This window comes from Podarcis filfolensis, assembly GCF_964270895.1.
Source record: "Podarcis filfolensis genome assembly, chromosome: Z".
Taxonomy (NCBI): Eukaryota; Metazoa; Chordata; class Lepidosauria; order Squamata; family Lacertidae; genus Podarcis; species Podarcis filfolensis.
In genome coordinates, this window is record NC_139617.1 from 37389641 (window position 1) to 37411425 (window position 21785).

A 21785-nucleotide genomic window follows, 5' to 3' on the forward strand; every position below is an offset into this window, starting at 1 on the left:
AAAATTCCTTCAGATGTTCTTGTGCTTTGTACATTATCTTTTCATTGTTTAAGATTTTTTCATTCATTCTCCATCTTCGGTTACGAATGGGATCTGTTCTGGAGCCTGGCCACATCCCAAAAACTTTGTAACTGGAGACGCCCTTCTGTGCATGCGCACAGCTCGATTGAGCACTTCTGTGCATGACCACACAGTGAAACCCGGAAGTATACACTTCCAGGTTTGCAACCCAAGGATTACGTTACCCAAAGGTAACATAACCCAAGGGTCAACTGTATTTTTCTGTTGTTTCTTAACTCCATCATAATTGAATTATGGTCTGTTATTGATTTAGGTTGTATTTCTACCTTTTTGATTTTCCAAATTAAATTGTTTGTTATCCAAATTCCAGCTATTCTTCCTGCCTATTGCTTGGCCTCAGAATAATTTGTGTATTATTTTTTAATTTGGGTATCTATGCCTCCATGCGTCTTTTAAATTTAAATTTTCTGCCATTTGAAAAAATGAATATGGTAATCTCCCTTCTTTTCATTTTCCCCCTCTCTCTTTTCCAATTCTATTGAGGTAATGCCTGAGAACCTGAGATCCAGGCATACCCCATCACGCAAATATAGTCTTTCACACTTACTCCCATCCCAGTACAAAGGAAAGTATTTACAGCTCCTTGGTCCCTGAGTCAAATCAAATACACCCCTCTGTCTTGTCCGGCTTCATCCCACTATAGGATGGATAGGCATTGTGACTGAGGTGGTTGGATATCACTGGCCATGACTCCTTGGGAAGGCCCTGCAGATGTGTCTGTACATCTCGGGGATTATGGTGGGCTCACTCACCCCCTCCCCTTATACCTCACTTCCCTGGGTCCTAAATGCCATTGGAATGGAGAAGATTGATACAATGAGTGATTTCCGAGGAATTTCTAAAGTTTTCCCATTGAGCCAGTGCATAAATACATTTATCAGTGAATCGCTCCCAACCCCTTCTTTCCTGCTCCCAAGAGCTGGGACTCATGATTTTAAAGCTTTTAAATGGAATTATGTATTGACAAGACACTGGCTTTTTCTGCCATCTATTAATTCCAACTCTGGGGAGTCCAACTCTCCCTCCCACCCCACCCCCACACTTTTTCTATGTCATGCTGGAGGAATATGTTGACCTGACTGATATTTTGGGAAATGGTTTGCCCATTTACCCTCTATACAATTGGACAACTCTCCATTTATTAATACTAAACTTGGCATGAGGGTTCCCAGGGTGGGGCGGCAGACCTTATTGCTGTTTGTATGTTGGGTGCCATTTTGAATCAAGATGGCAGACTGAAATTTCAGTTTGGCATGACTTTGCCCGTTTTGTGGCATATGTTCAGCCACAAGTAGAGATATGATCGCTAGATTCAGCTCAAGGGTGCTCAAGGTGTGTGTGTGGGGGGGTCTTCATTGATGTTTGGATGTTGGGTGCCATTGTGAATCCTGGACAGTACCTGTGTGTGAAATTAGTGTGGGGGGTGTTAGAGGAGAGGTAGTACCTTTGGTGGAGGACACACCATGCTCCTTCAGTGGTAGTTTGTTCTCAGCAAGCCAGCCAGCAAGAAATCATATGGATTAAGAGAAGTTAACTCTTTATTAGAACAAAAAAGGCCTGCTTGCTCCCTTCATCAGAGCAAGGAGTTAGACGTGCTCTTGTGAGTGAGTCAAGTCTGAGGCCTTCTTCTGACATTAGAGCTGCTGAGGGATAGAAATAATTACGCTCTCCACAGTCCCAAACATGGTTAGAAGCCTACAGCTTGCTTTAGTTCTGCACTTGCTGGGTGTGAACAGAGAGCCAAAACAAACCTCTATCTTACCTTTCTGGCTCTGAGCTGGAGGAAGATGATGCAGGTGCAGAGATAAGGAAAGATACCACACCCTTGCATCATCTTGCACCATGTTCCAGTGGTGCAGCAGGCTCTCTGTAGCAAGGGCATGTTCTGGTGACCACAAATTTTGAATTGGCTACCCAGGCCACACAAGCTTTACAAGCTTGTTATAAGACACTGTAGAAAAATCAGCAATGCTTCTGTTCACTGATTCCTGGAACTTTCTTGAAATGTAGGCTTCAGCTGCAAACATTACTAGAGCAGTGTGTGGGAATGAAAGGCACACCACTTGTTCAATGAAAGAATCAACCTCAAGAGATGATCCCAGAGTTGGATTATTTTCTATGACATGTCATGGGTGTTTAGAGTAAGATGCATCACCAAACCTCTTAAATCCCACATTATTAGCTACACCAGCTCAGTTTCCTCTTCAGCTATTTGTCCGATCTAACCAACATCTGTTAGGATTTGAATCAGTACATAGAATTTGAATCTGCTGTTTCTGCTAACAGTGATATCATCCGCACAAAAACGGACTGGCAAGCAAAAATGATAGAAGATCTACAACTTGCCAGAACAACAGGGAGAATAGGAGGAAATTCAATACCAAAAGTTAATTAAGATCGGATAACATTTAAGGAAGATCTTAAAAATGAGTGACGACGTTAATCTCCTGACAGACCTAGAATGAATCTTGGAATATGGAGAATGTACATAGTGAAAGTTTATGGATATAAAACGAGAACGCTAAATAAGAAGAAAGAAATGTGTTTTGCCAGACAAAGTGTAAATAGCACAATGAGAAGAATCGGAAGTTAGCTACCTGCGCCTTCCTCGCCTTCGCCTCCTTCCCTCGATCTCCTCAGACGCGTCCCTTCTTCGCCCGGCGAGCGGAGGCGCCACCTCATTGGTCAGCCTCGAGCGAGCGTCACCCGCCCTCCCGCCTCCCTCTCCCAGAAACCAGCTTCCCATTGGTCCAGCCGTGTCCCCCTCCCTTTCCGTCAAACTTAAAGAGTCCCGCCGCCAAATTCGAGGCAGCGGCAGCAGCTGATCGCTCGTGTAGCCGTGGACGCGTTTCTTCCCTCCGCGTGGAAGTTTGGCCCGTTTGGGGACCGCGAATGCCGCCGGCCGCTTTGGCTTGCTAGTTTCGCTTCCGCAGCCCAGCGCTTGCGCCATGGCCGAGAAGTTGCAGCCGCGCACTTTGCGGCTCTCGCCTCCCGGCTTGGGCTTAGCCGAGGGGCGCGGGGAGCGAGGGGCCGTCAGGATGTTGGGGGACATGGACGAAGAAGACGACGCCTTCCAGCTTCCGACGGGAGGGTGAGAATGCGGCGCCTCTCTGCGTGGGGGGAAATGCGGGGTGTGCGGGTGTCTTTCGGTCCGCGTGAGGGGGCGGGGCTGTGTGAGGGGACCAGAGCTGTATGTGGGGCTGGGGCTGCATGTGGGGCTGGGGCAGCATGTGGGGCTGGGGCTGCATGTGGGACTGGGGCTGCATGTGGGGCTGGGGCTGCATGTGGGGTTGGGGCAGCATGTGGGGCTGGGGCTGCATGTGGGGCTTGGGGCTGCATGTGGGGCAGGGGCAGCATGTGGGGCTGGGGCTGCATGTGGGGCTGGGGCTGCATGTGGGGCTTGGGGCTGCATGTGGGGCTGGGGCTGTATGTGGGGCTGGGGTGGGTTTGGGGCTGCGACTGTATGTGGTTCTGGGGCTGCATGGGGTTCTGGGGCTATATGTGGGGCTATATGTGGAGCTGGGGCAGTATGTGGTTCTGGGGTTGCATGTGGTTCTGGGGCAGTATGTGGTTCTGGCACTGTATGTGGGGCTAGGGTGGGTGTGGTTCTGGGGCTGCATGTGGTTCTGGCACTGTATGTGGGGCTTGGGCAGCATGTGGGGCTGGGGTGGGGGGTGCAGGCTTGCGAAGGGTGATTCCGAGCACATGCAGAGGGCTTTGTCTGCAAATACGTGCTGTTAGGCGTTGAGAGAGAGGCGAAGTTCAGCAGAGCTAGGCGTCTTTGAGCCAGCTGGTGAGGATGAAATGGGCGGGGTTTCGTCCAGCTAAGGATGAAATGGGAGGCACTGGCTTGCATCCGACTAAGCTATGTGTTGGTTATGCCCGCCCATTTCAGTGGACCTACTCTGAGCAGAGCCAGCATTGAGCTGAAACCGAAGTGCCTTTTGTTTTCACTGTTTCTTACATGCTTAGCTTTGGAGCATGCAGTGGCTAAAAAGTTTGCCTCTCATGATGATTGGGTGCAGGAGGCAGGGACCCTGCTGCAGAAATAGTAACCTCCGCAACCCCAGACCGCTACACCACTGGTGATGAGAGTACGCTTGCGCTTCAATCCAGAGGGCCAAAGGAACCCCACACCTTTTGTAGAGTGAGGGAATACATTATGTTTTAGTAGTGGTTTGGGACTAGGAAGTTTGGCCCAAGGGTTAATGGGGAAAGGAGGATTATTCTTAAAAAGCAAGACTTATTGGGGAGTAGACTTCACTGCATTCAACTGAACTTCCCCATGAATGTACATAGGGTTGATTTGCATACAAATGCCTGTTGCCTGTGCTGTGGTGAAATATTTTCCCTTTTCCTAATTCTAGCTTTCTGTTTCCATTTCTTCTGTGCTGATGTTACACTGAGAGAGGGTCACAAAGTGAGGATCTGAACCCGGATCTCCCAGGTCACAAGTTGGCATTCTAACTCCTGCCCTAAAGTGGGTGCAGGACTGAATGGAGGTGTTTTGTGGTCTTAGATTCCTTCTACAAAAGGAACCCTAAGAAAGATTTCTAGTGCCCTTTACACTGTGACATTTCAGGTGTTCAAAATAAGGGCACTGCACTGCTGCTTTTGGCAACACTGGCAGTGAGCAAAGGTCAGAGTGACATATAGTCACCCAAAAGGGACAGTGGGAGTTGTAGTTCAGAAATTTATGGAGAACTGCAGATGCCCCCCCCCAATATTCAAAATATAATCCGGCCCCCCACAAGGTTTGGGGGACAATGGACTGCCCCCCCGCTTAAAAAGTTTGCTGACCCCTGATCTATGACTTCCCAGAATGTCTCTCTCCCCAGAAGGAGAAGCCAAGCTCACAATCTCTGTTCCGCTCGCTTCTTTTGGGGGCCCCACAAACATGCATGTTTTCACTTGTGGTTTTTCTCTAGCTGGAATCCTAGAAGAACTGCTTAGGGATGATACGGGATAGATTTTCGTATCTTTCACAAGGTCATGCAGCCATTCCAGAGGATTGCTGTTGTGCAAATGCAGAATTGCCTTTGGAAACCTTAGCTGTTTAATTCACCCCCCACTGCCCACGCCTTACTTTGCTGATGCTTCAGGATGGAAAAGAGAGGGGAGGGGTAATGACACGAGAAAACAGCAGCCAACATTGAATGGGTGGGAGCTGGAGAACTGACTGGGGCACTTGAACAGCGATGTCAGACCCACGACGAAGAGAGTACCTTTGGCAGGCAGTCCACGGGTTTGTTTCATCGGGACCAGCTGTTTGGGGTGCTGTCAGGCATTTAAAATGGGCACTTCACCCCTTGGTATAGCATGACGTTTGGGGCTAAGTCTGGAAATTTAATGTTTGAAGATACTTGGTCTTAGTGTTTGTTTGTTTGTTTTAATCTGCAAGTTTCTAGCTCTCAGGAGTGCAGGGAAGTGGGCTAGGATGTGTGGTAACTGGTATGTTTCTGCTCCTAGAACAACCCTGAGATGAGATACTTCTGAATGTCTGTAGGGAAAACCACTTGTGTTCAGCCAGGTTTAGTCCCTCTCCCCACCTTCCTGGCAGTGAATTGTCCCGTGTGGGGAAGGGTAAACCGCAAGGGCAGGGCTTGTATCTTTTCAATAATGGATTCCTTTACAATTTTATTTTTGTTTACAATGGTACCTTGGTTCTCAAACTTAAATCAGTTCCGGATGTCTGTTCCAAAACCAAAGTGTTCCAAAACCAAGGTGTGCTTTCCCATAACTAGACTATTAAAAACTGGCAGTGATTTTCCCATTGCCATTGGAGGGACGAGGGTGCGTGATGGGGGAGTTCCAGCGGGGGAGGGGGGATGGAAAGGAAGGCGACTATTCTGGACAACAGCCACACGAGAAATATGTAAAATAACTAAGCAAGTATTAGACATAACCCCAGAATTGGCCCTACTAAACATCTTCCAAGACAACAATGCCCATTTACACCACAAAGAACTCATAACCCACCTATTTTCAGCAGCCAGAAACACCATAACCAGACACTGGAGAGACCTGTCAGGAGTAAGCATGGACCAATGGTACCAAATAGTATGGGAAACAGCCTTACTAGAAAAATTAACCAATAAACTGAAACTGACACGGGGACAAACAGAAGAAGACACCTTTACCCCGGCATGGCTCCCCTTTATCATGTACACAGCCCAACAAGACAATGACAATAATCCTCCAACAGCATATAAATCAATATGGCTAACCTGATCTAAAACACCCACCCACCCCACTCACACACAAAAACAAAGATCACCACAGCCAATCACAAATAAACAACCACACCCTAAGCCAACCCCAACCTCTCTCACCACCAAAGGAACACAAGTGAACAGCACCAGCAACGCTGACACCAAACCCTACATACATTAAGCATAATAGAAACATCGCCACCTGACCCCACCCCTACCCATCTTTCCCCCTCCACCCTTTTTCCCCCTCCCCCTAATGTTTCAACAAATGAAATGGATTTGTAAAAATGTTACATGGGGAAAAAAACCAGAGACATTACACATACTTCTGTAAAACAAGAAAATCTTTAATTAAATAAAAAATAAAAAATAAGGGAAGCCCAGGTCAAGCAGCAAGCGAGCGAGCATTGGAAGTGTGGTACTCAAAACGAAAATGCCCCCCCCCCCAACGAAGTACATTCAGATTCCAAAAAAAGTTTGAAAACCTGAACACTTATTTCCGGGTTTGAAGCGTTCGGGTTCCAAGTAGTTTGTGAACTAAGCTGTTCAAAAACCAAGGTACCACTGTACTAGGTTCTATAAAAGCTTGGGTGCAATAATTGGGCTTTGTAGTTTAGACAAAAAGCAAGTAAGAGATAATATGATAGAAGTTTATCAAATTAGGCATGGCATGGAGAAAGTGGATAGGGAACAGTTTCTCTCCCTCCTGTGAACATCCGATGAAGCTGAATGTTGGAAGACCTTCAGGAAAGGCAAAAGAAAGTACTTTCTCACACCATGCACAGTTAAACTACAGAACTCTCGCGCAGGAGGCAGGAATGGCCACCAACTTGGGTGACTTTAAAAGAGGATTAGAAAAATTCAGGGAGGAGAAGGCTAGCAATGTTTAGTCACCATGGCTGTGCTCACCAAGTTGGTGGCAGCAGGGCTTCTGAACAATTGTTGCTGGAGACCACAGGAGGGGAGAGGCCTCTTGTGCTTGGGTTCTGTTGGCTACTGTAAGAACAGAATGCTGGATTCGCTGGGCCTTTGGCCAGATCCTGCAGCTTTTCTTTTGTTCTTAAGAGAGGTTATAGAAACTTGATAGGAAAAAGAAGGGATTGTCTCCAACTAAGTTCTGCTTAGAGAAGACTCACAATGTGTCTACTCCTTTAGGTAAAGGGGCCCCTGACCATTAGGTCCAGTCGTGATGGACTCTGGGGTTGCGGCGCTCATCTTGCTTTATTGGCCGAGGGAGCCGGCGTACAGGTTCCAGGTCATGTGGCCAGCATCCTAATCACTGACAGGATTCTAGTTTTTGAATCCATTACCCTCTAGTCTTTGGGGAAGGCTGCAACAAAATCGCCAACCTGCAGTGAAACATGAGCATCTGTGAATGAAGTGAATGGTTACTTTTCTTTCTGCCCAGGACCAGGCTGGCCTCTCTCTTTGGACAGGATCAGACAGCTACAGAATCTGGAAATGTGCTCTTCCAATACAGGCCATCCAAGCGGGCCAAAATTAGTCATCCAGCTACCGGTAAGTAAACTGTTCACAATGCCTAGGAACATAAGACGAGCCCTTGTGGACCAGGCCAGTGGCCCATCTAGTCCAACCTTTGGTTCTGAAGCCCCACAGAATCAACTGGGTTGGTCAACTCCTGAGTAGTGCTGGGGAGAGACCCCTGACCTGGGGCCCCAGAAAGGTGCTGGTGGTCTGTATTCACCACACTGAGGTAGATGGACCCAGTGGTTTGAAGCCATACAAGGCAACTTCCTGTTTTTCATTATTCTGAGCAACTGGCTTGGTCCCAAGACAAGGGAGCTAAGTTGGCCCGATGTTTGCAAGCAATGCTCTGTTTGCAACAGAGCACTTACCCTTCTCATGTGCTGCTCCAGCTGCAGGTCTGTCTACCCAGAAGCATCCTCCTGCAGCTGCTGCTGCTGCACCCGCTGCTGCTCCTGTGCCCACTGCAGCAGTGCAGTCAGTTTTCTTCGCTACAGTTGTTCATGCATATTTGTTGTGAGTACTACAGTAGAGGGGATGAGCTGCAGGGTGTTCTTGCTACCCAGGTCCTGTGCTCACATCTTTTGCAGTCATCTCCCCATCTTGCCTGGCTTCTTCGGAAAGAGGTGCAGCTGAACAACAGTGGGGGGTGGTCGATTAGGGCGAATGGGGCACTGCCAACACAACCTCAGCCTGCCCTCACCTTCCTGTTGTTGTTTTTTTACTTCCAGCCAATCAGGCTGTGGATATCATTGACTCCGGCTCAATGTGCTGTTGATTTCCTTGCCTTATGCCACACCAGTGAAAGCAGGTCCAGTAGGAAGGTACCCCCTCATTCTGCCCCCAGCTGGCTCCCACCTGCCTGCCTTCTTACGTCCAACGGATCCAGAGGGCAGGACTGCCTGTCAGCTTCCTCTTCCCCCTCAGTCTCCATGCTGCCATGGTAGAACACAGCAAGGAGGAGGATGGGGACAGCCCTAGACTTAGCTGGCCCTTCTTGTCGTTGGCTCTGGTGCCACCTAGAGTTGGGCTCCCTGCATTCACCCCAATGAGGCACCAGCCAACACTGAACTGAAATGATGACAGAGATCTCCTGGGATGGGGAGCTTGTGGGCTGATAAAATGTTGCTGGGCTGCTACCGCTCACCCCCCACATCACCCCTCACCGCTGGCCAGATGACCTGGGCTGATGGGAGTCAAACAACCCCTGGGAAGTCTTTGTAAAGAGCTGCTAAATATAACCCATGGGGTTGGCATGGTGGCAACAATTGTGGGAAGCTAAGAGGTGTTCTCTTCTCATTCCAGTACCAATGGGAAATATGTGAAACATGGCAAGTATGGAGCAGCTGTAGTGGGCAGCAATGCAACCAAGGAGGTAAGAGGAGGAGGTGTGGTGTCTTGAAGTAGCCTGGCCTTCTGTCAACCTGCTGTCCTCCAGATGTTTGGGACTACAGCTGTTGTTGGTCCTAAACATCTGGAGGATACCGGGTTGATGTAGGTTGGGCTAAGGAAATGCTTCCCTTTCTCTGAATGCTGGTTTCCTGATGATGTCTTACTCTGGAAAAAGCAAAGGTGCTGTTTTGGCTCCTGTCTCTTTCTGCCTAATCAGCTCACAAGGGTTATAGCTCCCATTTTTCTTATTCTGACCTCACTTCTCTACAAAAAGTATTCTCAGCAGGGAAGGGGTTGTCGCTCAGTAACACACCATCCACTTTGCAGACAGAAGCTCCCAAATCCAATTGCTAGCTCCTCTGGGTAGGGCTGGGGACACTGCTGCCGGTCAGAGTAGGCAGTCCTGAGCTAGAGAGACCAGTGGTTTGATTCAGTCCAAGGCAGCTCCCTGTGCTCTTATTTAACTAGAACCATGTGGACTAGCATCTTGACAAAAGAAGGGCCTAGGGGGTATTGTGTGCGGAGTGGATAGAGGGAGGTGAGACAGTAACTTTGTCGTGGCTTGAAAAATCAATAAACGTTCCCACCACACTCAAAAAAGGAAGGGGGTTTCAGCAGCTTATGTTGGAAAAGGGATTCAGTTTTTCCAGCCTCTGTCCTTTTCAGCCCAGTCAGCCAGCTCTTCAGTGGTTTGTTCTGGCCCACTTTGCTATGAAAAGATTCACAGGTGTTTTACAATCAACAGATAAAATACGTCAGGAAACATATGCATTTATTCCAGGAAGACTCTGGTATGATTGCCTTGTCCTACTGCGCCGTTGCAAGTGAGGGTGGTGGGGACAGGATAAAACACTGGGCTGTCATTCTCGTTTAGCTGATTGGGCGGAAAAGGACAGATCTCACCCCTTGGTTTCTCCAGGTGTAGGGAGCCTTTGGTTCTCCAGATGTCGCTGAACGACAGCCCCCATCATCCCTCTCCACTGGCCATGCTGGCAAGAGCCAATGGGTGTTATAGCATAGCACCAAAGGCTCCCCACGCCTGCTCCATTGTAACAAAGTCATTCCACATGTAATTAAGCCAGGCACCTGCAACCAAAGCAATTCCTACGATGAACACCTCTGATGTATTTGTATGTTAATGTGTCATTTGGGTGTTTGGGTGCTGTGGAAATGCTACATGGTATAAGAAGAGCTCCAGGTGCTTTTGAAAACAGCCAGCCCCGTAGTTTTTGATTCCTCACTTTTGCTCCTCTTTTCTTCTGTCCTTCCGTTTCTTGTGGAATCCAGTACAGAGTGCTTCTTTATATCAGCCAGCTGCAGCAGATTGCGACCGCCAGCATCCATGCCTGGTTTGTATTCACGGTAAGCTTTGACGTTAAGACCTGCAAGGACCATGGCATAGGCTGAAGCTAAGCAGAATTCTTTGGTGGTTTGAAATGCAGCTGTGGTCAATTAATTTCAGTGGGTCTGCTTTGAGTAGGGCTAATGCTTGTTGCAACCCATTAGATTTGAGTAGTGTTAGATCCAAGGGGCCACTCTATGGTTAAAACACTTACCTAGAGGTAACAAAGTAAAGTAGATGACATTCTGCCCTCTGTCCTACTGTAGCTTACATCCCTTGGGGTAGCCCTCCACCCCAAAATCCTATAGCATTTTCCCATTTCTAAACATGACACACTACATACGTTGATGTGTGTGTGTGTGTGCTCAGAGTAGACTCACTGAAATTAATGCACCAAAGTTCATCATGTCCATCAATTTTCATGGGTCTGCTCTGAGTAGGGCTAACATTGGGACACAACCCAAAGTCTTTAGCAAGACCCATCATTAAGAAAGTTGTTTTGAGCAGAGGCTGTCTGCTGCTCAGAATTCCACTTTCTCCTTTCTCTTTCCGCAGGTGCATCCCAACAACTACTGCACATTTTATGATGATCAGAGGCAGAATTGGTCCATCATGTTTGAATCAGAAATGGCGTCTGTGAACTTCAGCAAACAGGTGCCAGAGGCGTGCATTGCATTTTGGGGTGGGGGGGTTGCTGACCTGCAGACACTGAACTAGTGTTCGTGGGAGGTCAGCTCTCTTGCATCAGTCGCCAGATGCTTTCTCTGCCAACTACTAAGAAGTATGCAGGGAGGGCAAGGAATGGTGGTGTAGCCAGTTGGGGCGTTTTCAGGCCCCTGGGGTCTTCAGCCAGTGCTGCGCTGGGCCAGATTGCATAGGTGCGGATGACAATGCAGGCTAATAACACAAATCGCTTTGAGGTCCTCTCCCCTAGCATGGAAGACGAAGAGCAGACTCCATTAGAGGATCTCTCCCTCATTACAGTCGATCAGGTATATGAAGACGAGCAGCAAAGTCAGTCCTCAGGGAATGTGCAGGCGACCTTGGAACGGACAGCTCACGGAAGAACCCCGACCAGACCTAAGAGGAGGCGTGTAGTGGTGATAGGGAATTCCCTACTGAGGGGAACAGAAGCAGTGATCTGTGGGCCTGACAAGATCTCTCGGGAAGTGTGCTGTCTCCCCGGGGCTAAGATCCAAGATGTAACTGAACGACTGCAAGGAATCATAAAACCCACTGACAAATACCCCTTCCTCTTGGTTCATGTGGGAACCAATGACACTGCAAGCAATAGCCTCCAGAAGATCAAAAGAGATTACGAGGCTCTGGGCAGGAAATTGAAGCAATTAAATGCACAAATTGTCATCTCATCTGTCCTCCCAGTTGAACGACGTGGTCCAGGGAGGGAGGGGAAAATAGTGGAAGTGAACAACTGGCTTCGCAAATGGTGTAAACAGGAACGGTTTGGATTCTTAGATCATGGACTGCAGTTTCTTGAAGATGGACTTCTGGCAAGCGATGGGCTGCACCTCACAACGGTTGGGAGGAATGTTTTTGCAAAAAATCTCAGAAACCTCATCAGGAGGGCTTTAAGCTGACTAATGTGGGGGAGGGAGACAGTGCTCCTGAAGGTAGGAGTCTATCAATTGATGAAGATGATCATCCAAATGTCATAGACCGAATGGAGCAAACAGCACGCAGACCTAGTGGTGGGAGGAAAAAAATCCTTAAATAAGAGACACGGGGGAATGATTAATGGACTTCAATGTCTGTACACTAATGCGCAAAGCATAGGAAATAAGATGAGCTTGAGCTCTTGGTACAGCAAACTAAATATGACATAATAGGCATCACTGAAACCTGGTGGGATAAGTCCCACGATTGGAATGTAATAATGGAGGGATACAATCTATTTCAGAGAAACAGACCAGACAAGAAAGGAGGAGGAGTGGCGTTATATGTCAGGGATGTGTATACCTGTGAAAAGATCCAAGATTTAGAACCTCAAAGCCAAAGTGAGAGCATTTGGGTCAAAATTAAGGGAGAGAAGAATAACAGTGACCTCATTGTGGGAGTTTACTATAGATCCCCAAGCCAAGCGGAGGACATAGATGATGCCTTCCTGGAACAGATGGCCAAGCATGCAAAAGGAAGGGAGATAGTAGTAATGGGGGACTTCAATTACCCGGATATTTGTTGGATGTCAAACTCAGCCAAGAGCATAAGGTCAAACAGATTCCTCACTGGCCTTGCAGACAACTTCATTGTCCAGAAAGTGGGAGAAGCAACAAGAGGAACAGCCATTTTAGATCTGGTCCTAACCAATGTTGATGACCTGGTTAGTGGGGTAGAAGTGGAAGGATCATTAGACGCGAGTGATCATACTATACAGCAGAAAGGAGCAGCCAAGCATACTAGGACTCAATTTCTTGACTTTAAGAAAGCCGACTTCATAAAACTTAGGGAAGTGCTGGGTGAGATCCCATGGACAGTAATACTAAAAGGAAAGGGAGTTCATGATGGCTGGGAGTTTGTTAAGAGGGAGATAGTAAAAGCACAACTTCAGGCAATACCAATGAGACGGAAACATGGAAGGTGCCTAAAGAAGCCAGGGTGGCTATCTAAAGAACTTTTAACTGAGTTAAGATTAAAAAAGGATGTGTACAAAAAATGGAAAAGGGGGGAAACCACCAAAGAGGAATTCAAACAAATAGCCAGCACGTGTAGACACAAAGTCAGAAAAGCTAAAGCACAGAATGAACTCAGGCTTGCTAGAGAGGTTAAAAGCAACAAAAAAGGCTTTTATGGGTATGTTCGTAGCAAAAGGAAGAACAAAGAAACAGTGGGGTCACTCAGAGGAGAAGATGGTGAAATGCAAACAGGGGACACAGAAAGGGCTGAACTCCTCAATGCCTTCTTTGCCTCAGTCTTCTCCGATAAAGAAAACAATGCCCGTCCTGAAGAATTTGGAGCAAATGATTCAGCAGAGGAAACACAGCCCAGAATAACTAAGGAGATAGTACAAGAATACTTGGCTAGTTTAGATGTATTCAAGTCTCCAGGGCCAGATGAACTGCATCCAAGAGTATTAAAAGAACTGGCAGATGTGATCTCAGAACCACTGGCAGTCATCTTTGAGAATTCCTGGAGAACAGGCGAAGTCCCAGCAGACTGGAGGAGGGCAAATGTTGTCCCTATTTTCAAAAAGGGGAAAAGAGAGGACCCAAATAATTATCGCCCAGTCAGTCTGACATCAATACCAGAGAAGATTCTGGAGCAGATCATTAAGCAAACAGTCTGTGAGCACCTAGAAAGGAATGCTGTGATCACCAATAGTCAGCATGGATTTCTGAAAAATAAGTCATGTCAGACTAACCTGATCTCGTTTTTTGACAGAATTACAAGCCTGGTAGATGAAGGGAACGCAGTGGATGTAGCCTACCTTGATTTCAGCAAGGCATTTGACAAGGTGCCCCATGATATTCTTGTAAAGAAGCTGGTAAAATGCGGTCTTGACTATGCTACCACTCAGTGGATTTGTAACTGGCTGACTGACCGAACCCAAAGGGTGCTCATCAATGGTTCCTCTTCATCCTGGAGAAGAGTGACTAGTGGGGTGCCACAGGGTTCTGTCTTGGGCCCAGTCTTATTCAACATCTTTATCAACGACTTGGATGATGGACTCAAGGGCATCCTGATCAAATTTACAGATGACACCAAAATGGGAGGGGTGGCTAACACCCCAGAGGACAGGATCACACTTCAAAAAGACCTTGACAGATTAGAGAACTGGGCCAAAACAAACAAGATGAATTTTAACAGGGAGAAATGTAAAGTATTGCACTTGGGCAAAAAAAATGAGAGGCACAAATACAAGATGGGTGACACCTGGCTTGAGAGCAGTACATGTGAAAAGGATCTAGGAGTCTTGGTTGACCACAAACTTGACATGAGCCAACAGTGTGACACGGCAGCTAAAAAAGCCAATGCAATTCTGGGCTGCATCAATAGGAGTATAGCATCTAGATCAAGGGAAGTAATAGTGCCACTGTATTCTGCTCTGGCCAGACCTCACCTGGAGTACTGTGTCCAGTTCTGGGCACCACAGTTCAAGGACACTGACAAACTGGAACGTGTACAGAGGAGGGCAACCAAAATGGTCAAAGGCCTGGAAACGATGCCTTATGAGGAACGGCTAAGGGAGCTGGGCATGTTTAGCCTGGAGAAGAGGAGGTTAAGGGGTGATATGATAGCCATGTTCAAATATATAAAAGGATGTCACATAGAGGAGGGAGAAAGGTTGTTTTCTGCTGCTCCAGAGAAGCGGACACAGAGCAATGGATCCAAACTACAAGAAAGAAGATTCCACCTAAACATTAGGAAGAACTTCTTGACAGTAAGAGCTGTTCGACAGTGGAATTTGCTGCCAAGGAGTGTGGTGGAGTCTCCTTCTTTGGAGGTCTTTAAGCAGAGGCTTGACAACCATATGTCAGGAGTGCTCTGATGGTGTTTCCAGCTTGGCAGGGGGTTGGACTCGATGGCCCTTGTGGTCTCTTCCAACTCTATGATTCTATGATTCTTCCTCCTTGCAGCTGTGCATTGCCAAGTATAACAGCAGCTGTTCTCCTGACTCAGTGCTGTGCCAGGATCTTGTTCTCGGAGACGGCCAAGGTGTGGCGACTGGAGATGTCCTGGAGATCACTTTTACAGGCTGGCTGTTCCAGAACGGTAGTCTTGGGCAGGTGAGACCTGGCAGAGGGGGTGTCGGGATGATGGGGGTTGAAGTCTCTAGCAGCACTGCATGGCCACAGCTTTCCCACTCCTGGTTTATAGATTGCATACAGCCCTTTTCTCCCACAACCCCATCCTTTTGCCTTTCAATAACATTGCAAGGAAATGAAACAGGAGAGGGACTTGGTGAGGCTCACCCAGCTTGCTTCACAGCTCAATGTGCATTTGACCCCAACCCCAATGAGCTCTAGCCAGTGCTTTTCCATGGGGCTTGCATTGGTTGCTCTCCAGAGGTGGGGCCTTGCCCAGCCTTGCCGCCCTTTCTCAACTGGGGATGCCAGGGAGGGAACCCACGACCTTCTTCCTGGGAAGCACATGCTGTTAGGCCCTGAGCTACACCTGTCTCCAAGGTGTAGATCCTATTTCTCAACCTCATTTTACCCAATCTGCAACATGGCAGGCACCGCTAGGTAGGGGATTCAACATAGAAAGCTGCCTTGCACTGCATCAGGCCACTGGTCTAGGTTGGCATCACCCACATTGACTGGCAGTAGCTCTCCAGGCTTTCAAGCAAAAGCCTTTCCCTGACCTTACTTGGAGATGCCAGGGTTGAACCTGGAACCCTCTGCCTGCAAAACAGGTGCTGTGCCCGAGTTGTGCCCCGTCCTTCAATACTCATTGCTGTTGGCTCAGCAGTGGGAGTAGCGGAACGTAAACCTATTATCTTTGCATTAAAAGTAATTTCACCCCATTGACCTTCCACTTTGGGAACAGGTTTTCGACTCAAATATATACAACGCAAAGTTGCTGCGTGTGAAGCTAGGCTCTGGTAAAATCATCAAGGTAAGATGGCGCTATCTTCCCACTGCAGTGCAAGATCCCAGTTAGAGATTCTTGCCTCCAGTTTCACATCTAAGCAGAGTTCAGCAGCCCGGGCTATGTGGAAGGCTGAATAGCAGTGATGTTTTTTGAGCTCAAACCCTGATCAAATGGCTTCCTCAAGAACCGCAGGCAGGTAGCTGTCCCAGCTTGTCTACGCTTACCAGGATCTGGTGGAGTGGGAGGCCCAAACAGGGTCCCTCGATCCCTGCAAAATTCCTGATCCTGCCCTACTGGTAAGTCAGGCTTGCCCTTTCTTTACAGGAGGGGTGGGGAACCTCAGGCCCAGCAGGGACTGAAACTGGCCCTCAGGATTCACCCCAGGCCATGCCCCTCGCCAAGCCTGCTCTGTGGCCTGGACCAAAACAGTCCCGGACCTCCAATGTTGCCTCATGCTGTCCTGCATGAGAGACAGAGGGGGGAGTGTGAGTGGGTGTCTAAAGTAGCCTATTGTACAAAGGTAAAAATTACATTTGTTGCCCCTCCCACTTTCCCCTTTTGCCCCGCCCACTCCTGGCATGCTCCTCCCCACCAAGAAGGTTTCCCCAGAGGGAATGGTTTTCATCCCTGCTTTAAACTACAGTACTGTCCTCAAGAGTGCAAGAGAACTGTCAGTATTCCTGTGCCCTGCTCTCGACCAGCCTTTACCAACCTGACAAACACACACACAGATGCTGTTGGCCCTTAGCGAAGGCGGTCACCCAAATTTGTTTTCTGCTTGGTTCTCCATTTCTGGAACTTGAAGGGCTGGGAAGATGCGATAATTGGCATGAAGAGAGGAGGCAGGCGGTTCCTCCTCATCCCGCCAGCATTGGTTTATAGGCCTTTGGCAGAAGCTGAACGCATTCCTCCGGACTCAACCCTGGCCTTTGAGGTGGAAGTCAAACGGGTGAGTATGTCTTCCTCCCAATGTGTTAGCAACCAAGAGAACCTCAGAAGGTTGTTGGGTGGTCAGTCTACCGCCTGGATAAGGTTCTACAAATGGAGACAGTGGTTGCCTTGACCCGACTCCATGATGCCCCTCTTTTGCTCCCTTAGGTGTGGTTTGCAAAAGGCGCTGACTCCGCCGGACAGAGCCTGGGCCCCAGGGACTCCTTCACACTTTCACCAGCGCCACAATCAGAAAGCCCCGCTACAGACCCAGCCTGGCTGACTCCTACTCCCGCTCCAAAGCCAGGGTGAGAAATAAATTGAGGGTGCCCTTAGCTTTTAAGGCTTCCATTCTCCCAGGTGTCACATCCTAACTCTGCAGAAAACAGGTTGCCACCTCTGTGTTTGAGGCTTTAAGCCTTCACCTCAGCTGCATAACTCAGGCCCATCTGCACTGTACCACCTTGAGATCTACGGATGAAATCCGGTATACAAATTCAATAAATCATAGTAAATCATACGTTCCAAATAGCGCCATGCCACTTTCAACAGCCGTGGCTTCCTCCAAAGAATCCTGAGGGCCACCTTGTCTCATAGACAACCTGGCAGGGGCCACATTCCTGGGCTGGGCTGGCCTGGGGCTCCAGTGGACAGAGCAACAGATGCTGCTCCTGCCTTTTGTACAGCCAGAAAATACACCATGTGGGGCTTCTTTCTGCACACACCTCTTCCTGTCCAGGGAAGCAAGATGCACTGTCACAGTTCAAGGACACATTCCAGCCAGGCTAAACCTCCCTTGGGGAGGTCATGAGGTGGGGTTGGTGAGGGGCTTGGCCGAGGCAGAGTCCCAAAGGCCAGTTGAGTATCCTACCCCTTAACAGACTCTTCCTACTATGCTCAGGTTTGTTAACTCCCTTCCTTCCATACTGCAGGGAGCCTAAAGCTCAGGTGGCCTGGCTCAATCCCCAGGCAACCCAAGGCTGCTGCCAGTCAAAGTGGACAGTACTGGGCTGGATGGACAAATAGAGGAATACAGGAATATAGCCAGTGTGGGGTAGCAATTAAAAGGGTCGGTCAGAGTAAGTTCTGGGAGACCAGGGTTCCAATCCCCACTCTGCCATGAAGGTGACCTTGGGCCAGTCACTCTCTCTCAGCCTAACCTACCTCACAGGCTTGTTGTGAAGATAAAAAAGGGAGGAAAACTATATACCAGTATTTGAGCTCATTGGAGGAAAGATGGAACATATAGAAAATAATAAGAACAACTATTACGATTCTGATATAAAGGATAGAAGCTCTCCTAGGGTGGCTTTTGAAAAGTGAGATCTACATATGATACTGCCTTGATATCTTTTTTTACATGAGAGGATGGAAAGTATCAAATCGTGCAAACATTCCCGTGTGTAAAACACAATTCTTCCCCCAGCTATGTGGAGCAGAGCAACCTGATATTTGAGCAGAGCAACAGCTCACTGCAGAGGACCATGGAGCACACCCAGGCAAGGGTCCTACATGCTGAACAGGAGAAGGTAAGCCCTGGCAGTGTGACAGCCACAACAGGAAGGCCAAGTGACTGAGGCTGTGGGGAGAGGGCAAGTGCTATCCCAGGAGTTCACAATCGCTAGTGCAGGTCACTATTCCCCTTTGCCTGCAGGCCAGAAAGAAGTTACGTTTCTGAGCAGCAGCAGCAACAAAATAGAACAAATGATTGGCTAGGTATACATGCACATACAGGTAAAAGATTCATAAGCTTCAGGTAATCCTTTGCAAAGCACCTCAGGTTGAATTTGAGAGAACAACAGAATGTCCCTTTAAAATCTAACAGAGTGGTTAAGGAAAAAAATGCACCACATTGGTCTACAGTAAGATCTCATTGGCTGCATTCACATGCCATGCTAAACTGTGGATTGGCATGATGTGAGCAAGCACAGTGAACGTCCCCCTCACTTCCTCCTATGCAGCCAAGAAGAAGGGTGTGAGAGTTTCCACTTCTAGGTAACTGCTGCTTCCTCTGTTGTCTGGACTGAGAACAGCCATTAATGTTAAGTAGAATTAGTTTCTGAAGTTAGCTTATTGAAACAAACATTTGAAGTTGGTGTGTTTGATATTAACCATAGTTGATGTTAGCTGCAGCTCTTTGTACCAGGCAACACAGCAAACCATGGCTAGGCATAAGTGTCAGGGTTCCTGGCCGCATGAGAGGAGGAGATGTAAGGGGAGAGCATGCAAGTCCAGGTTTGCTGTGGCCTGTTCTTGCTTGGGCATCAGCGTGCAAACCCTGCCATTAAGGGATCTTCCATGCATCTTACCCTGAGGCCGCTGGGATTTTGAGTGATATAATCAGCCCTTGGACCACAGAATAAGCAGAGTGTGCTTAACCCAGAATGCCATTGCCTCTTTTGATAAACCTTCTCCCCTCTTGCTGTTCTTGCTTCTGGTGGTGTTAACTCTCCTCTCCTTGTTGCTGCTTTTCTCTCTAGCACATGCCGCCACTGGAATAAGGCTGGGACCAGGTGAGGCATTGTCCTTGGGTGTCCTGATTACCTGAGCACTTCCTTACTCCCTTCATACTTTCCAGGTCAACATTTCATACTTCTAGCAGGCGAAAACCCCACGCCTTCTGCAGGTGTCTCTCGTTGCCAAGCCTCTCTGTGCTTTGGCATCCCAGCTTCAGTGACAATGGGTTTTCCTAAATCAGGGGTGGGGGGACTCCAGGCCCCTGGACCCAAAGGCCACCTTCCAGGCCTATGTGTCTGGCCCTCAAAACTCCTTCCAAGCCACGCACCCTCACCAGTCCTACATTGCACTCTCCTTGGGTGCTTTTGCCTGGCTGGATCAGGCCCAAAGCCCATCTTATTCTCACAACCAGATGTCCCAAAAGGGAATTCTACAAGTAGGATCTGCGCTCACCCCACTTGCAATTCCCAGGAACAGCATGCTGCCTCCAACGGTGGAGGGAGACCTTGTGGCTGCTGGCTGTGGATAGCTTTTCCTGCTCCATTGCTAAAGCCATTCAACTTGGTGGCCTTCATTCCATCTTGTGGGAGAGAGCTCTGCTGTGTGAAGATGTCCTTTCTTTTGTCTGTCCTGAATTTTCTGGGGAAATATTTTCTGCTCTCCATTTTATGCACCTCTGTCGTGCATGCTTTCTCCTGAACTAACTAAAAAGCCCAAGGCTTCTGCTTCCCCCCGCTCCTCATAGCCTTGCCAGTAGACCAGTTCTTCAGGGTGTTTCCTGGGAGATTCATTCTTAGCATTTGGGAGCCTCGAAAAGCACAGCTCTTGCATCCTCCCAGGAAACGTCTTGTGGGCACTCCTTCCCCATATGTTCTCCTGTCTCTTCTGCTCCTTTGCGTTGCAGGTCAGGATCAGCAAGAAGCTAGCGGAAAGCATGGTGTGGATCTCCCAAATTCAGCAGAGGTTGATCTGTCTTCAGAAGAAGGGGATGGATTACCACTCCCAACTGAATGAAGCCCTGACAGAGTCGGAGAGGCAGAAAGCCCTGGTCAACCAACTGCAGGCACAGCTGGCGGGTAAGGGAAGCTGAGAGGAGGCGCTGAAATGGCAGAAGAGCACTATCCAAGCAGATGCAGAGTAATTTTATCATCCTAGGAAATTCTTTAGCTTGCTGATAGGGAGCCTGTGGCCCTCCAAATATTACTGGCCTTCACCTCTCATGAGCCCCAGCAAGCGTAACCATTGATGATGGGCGTTGGAGTCCAGCAACCTCTGGAGGTCCTGCTCCTTAGGGCCTCCTGCAGTGTAGCTGTTAAAGACTCAGACACACAATCTCCAAAAGACTCTTGACTTTAATTCCATCCTTTTAAAAAGGGCAAGCTTCTGATCTCTACAAACTTGATTGATTGTTTTTCTATGCTGCTTTTTGTTGAAATGAATCTCCAGCTTACAAACAATAAGTAACATTAACATAATGTAACATAATAGAAAATGGGTTTGTGCAGATTCTGCACCTTCCTTGCCCTGCATGCAAGAGCAGAGCAGTGTAAGAGTGAGAAGAAACATGTGATATGTCTATAAATGCCATGATCATCACAGTTATAACAAATAAAGGCTTGACATATCTCACTTTGCATGTCATGAGTTATCTCATATATTAGTTTCACCTTTTAAGTTGAATTGCTGAAATAAATGAATTTTCCCATGATATTCTAATTTTTCAAGTTTCACCTGTATGTCTTTAAAGTTACACGGAGGCCCCATCCACACTATACAGCGTTATCATGCCACTGCAGTCAGTCATGGCTTTCTCCCAAGGAATCCTGAGAAGTGTGGTTCATTCCAGCTGCCAATAGTTGTGTAGAAGTGGAGAGCCCTGCTTAAGTGGCCATTTCCAGCATAGTTTAACAGCCTGGGAATTGTAGCTGGGGGTGGTGGCAGACCGGGGGTCCCACCACGTCTCAGCATCCTTAAGAGAATGTTCCCATTTCCCAGAATGTTTTGTGGGAAGCTGTGAGTGTTTGACGCATATAGTGCAGATGGCGCTGTACTTAGGCTTAGCTACAGCAGTGGATGGAAACAAGGACATGCACTGTAACCGGCTCTGTGCCCCACCTCCACAGAACTTCAGAAATCGTCTGACAACATGAAAAGCAGATACCAGGAGGAGAAGCTGAGTGGGAAGAAGTTGGATGAGAAGGTGGCAGCCCTGGAAGAGGAGCTGGCTGATATCCGCATTAAGAAGGAGAATCTGGAGAAGGTAGTGCCCAGGGGTGGCAAAAGTCATCACCCAAGGCCAGAAGTGGCTCCCTGGAAAACTCTCTCTGACCCTTAGG

The 21785-nt window shown here is 48.2% G+C and overlaps 1 protein-coding gene across 2 annotated transcripts in view; it reads left to right on the plus strand.

The window, feature by feature from the left end:
- Positions 1 to 21785, plus strand: part of LOC310754753 (FK506-binding protein 15-like) — a 70961-nt gene that overhangs the window by 41726 nt on the left and 7450 nt on the right. Inside the window, exons 1-13 of one of the 2 annotated variants that reach the window (XM_083596970.1) lie at positions 2889 to 3172; positions 7702 to 7811; positions 8171 to 8294; positions 9084 to 9153; positions 10458 to 10532; positions 11068 to 11166; positions 15105 to 15254; positions 16018 to 16086; positions 16868 to 17011; positions 17161 to 17300; positions 18419 to 18521; positions 20354 to 20525; positions 21573 to 21709. In XM_083596970.1, the coding sequence (XP_083453096.1) occupies positions 3030 to 3172; positions 7702 to 7811; positions 8171 to 8294; positions 9084 to 9153; positions 10458 to 10532; positions 11068 to 11166; positions 15105 to 15254; positions 16018 to 16086; positions 16868 to 17011; positions 17161 to 17300; positions 18419 to 18521; positions 20354 to 20525; positions 21573 to 21709 (1536 nt within the window). In that variant the 5' untranslated portion in view covers positions 2889 to 3029. Of the gene's footprint in view, positions 1 to 2888; positions 3173 to 7701; positions 7812 to 8170; positions 8295 to 9083; positions 9154 to 10457; positions 10533 to 11067; positions 11167 to 15104; positions 15255 to 16017; positions 16087 to 16867; positions 17012 to 17160; positions 17301 to 18418; positions 18522 to 20353; positions 20526 to 21572; positions 21710 to 21785 lie in introns of those variants that run through there. The other variant, XM_083596969.1, reaches the window with a different exon arrangement.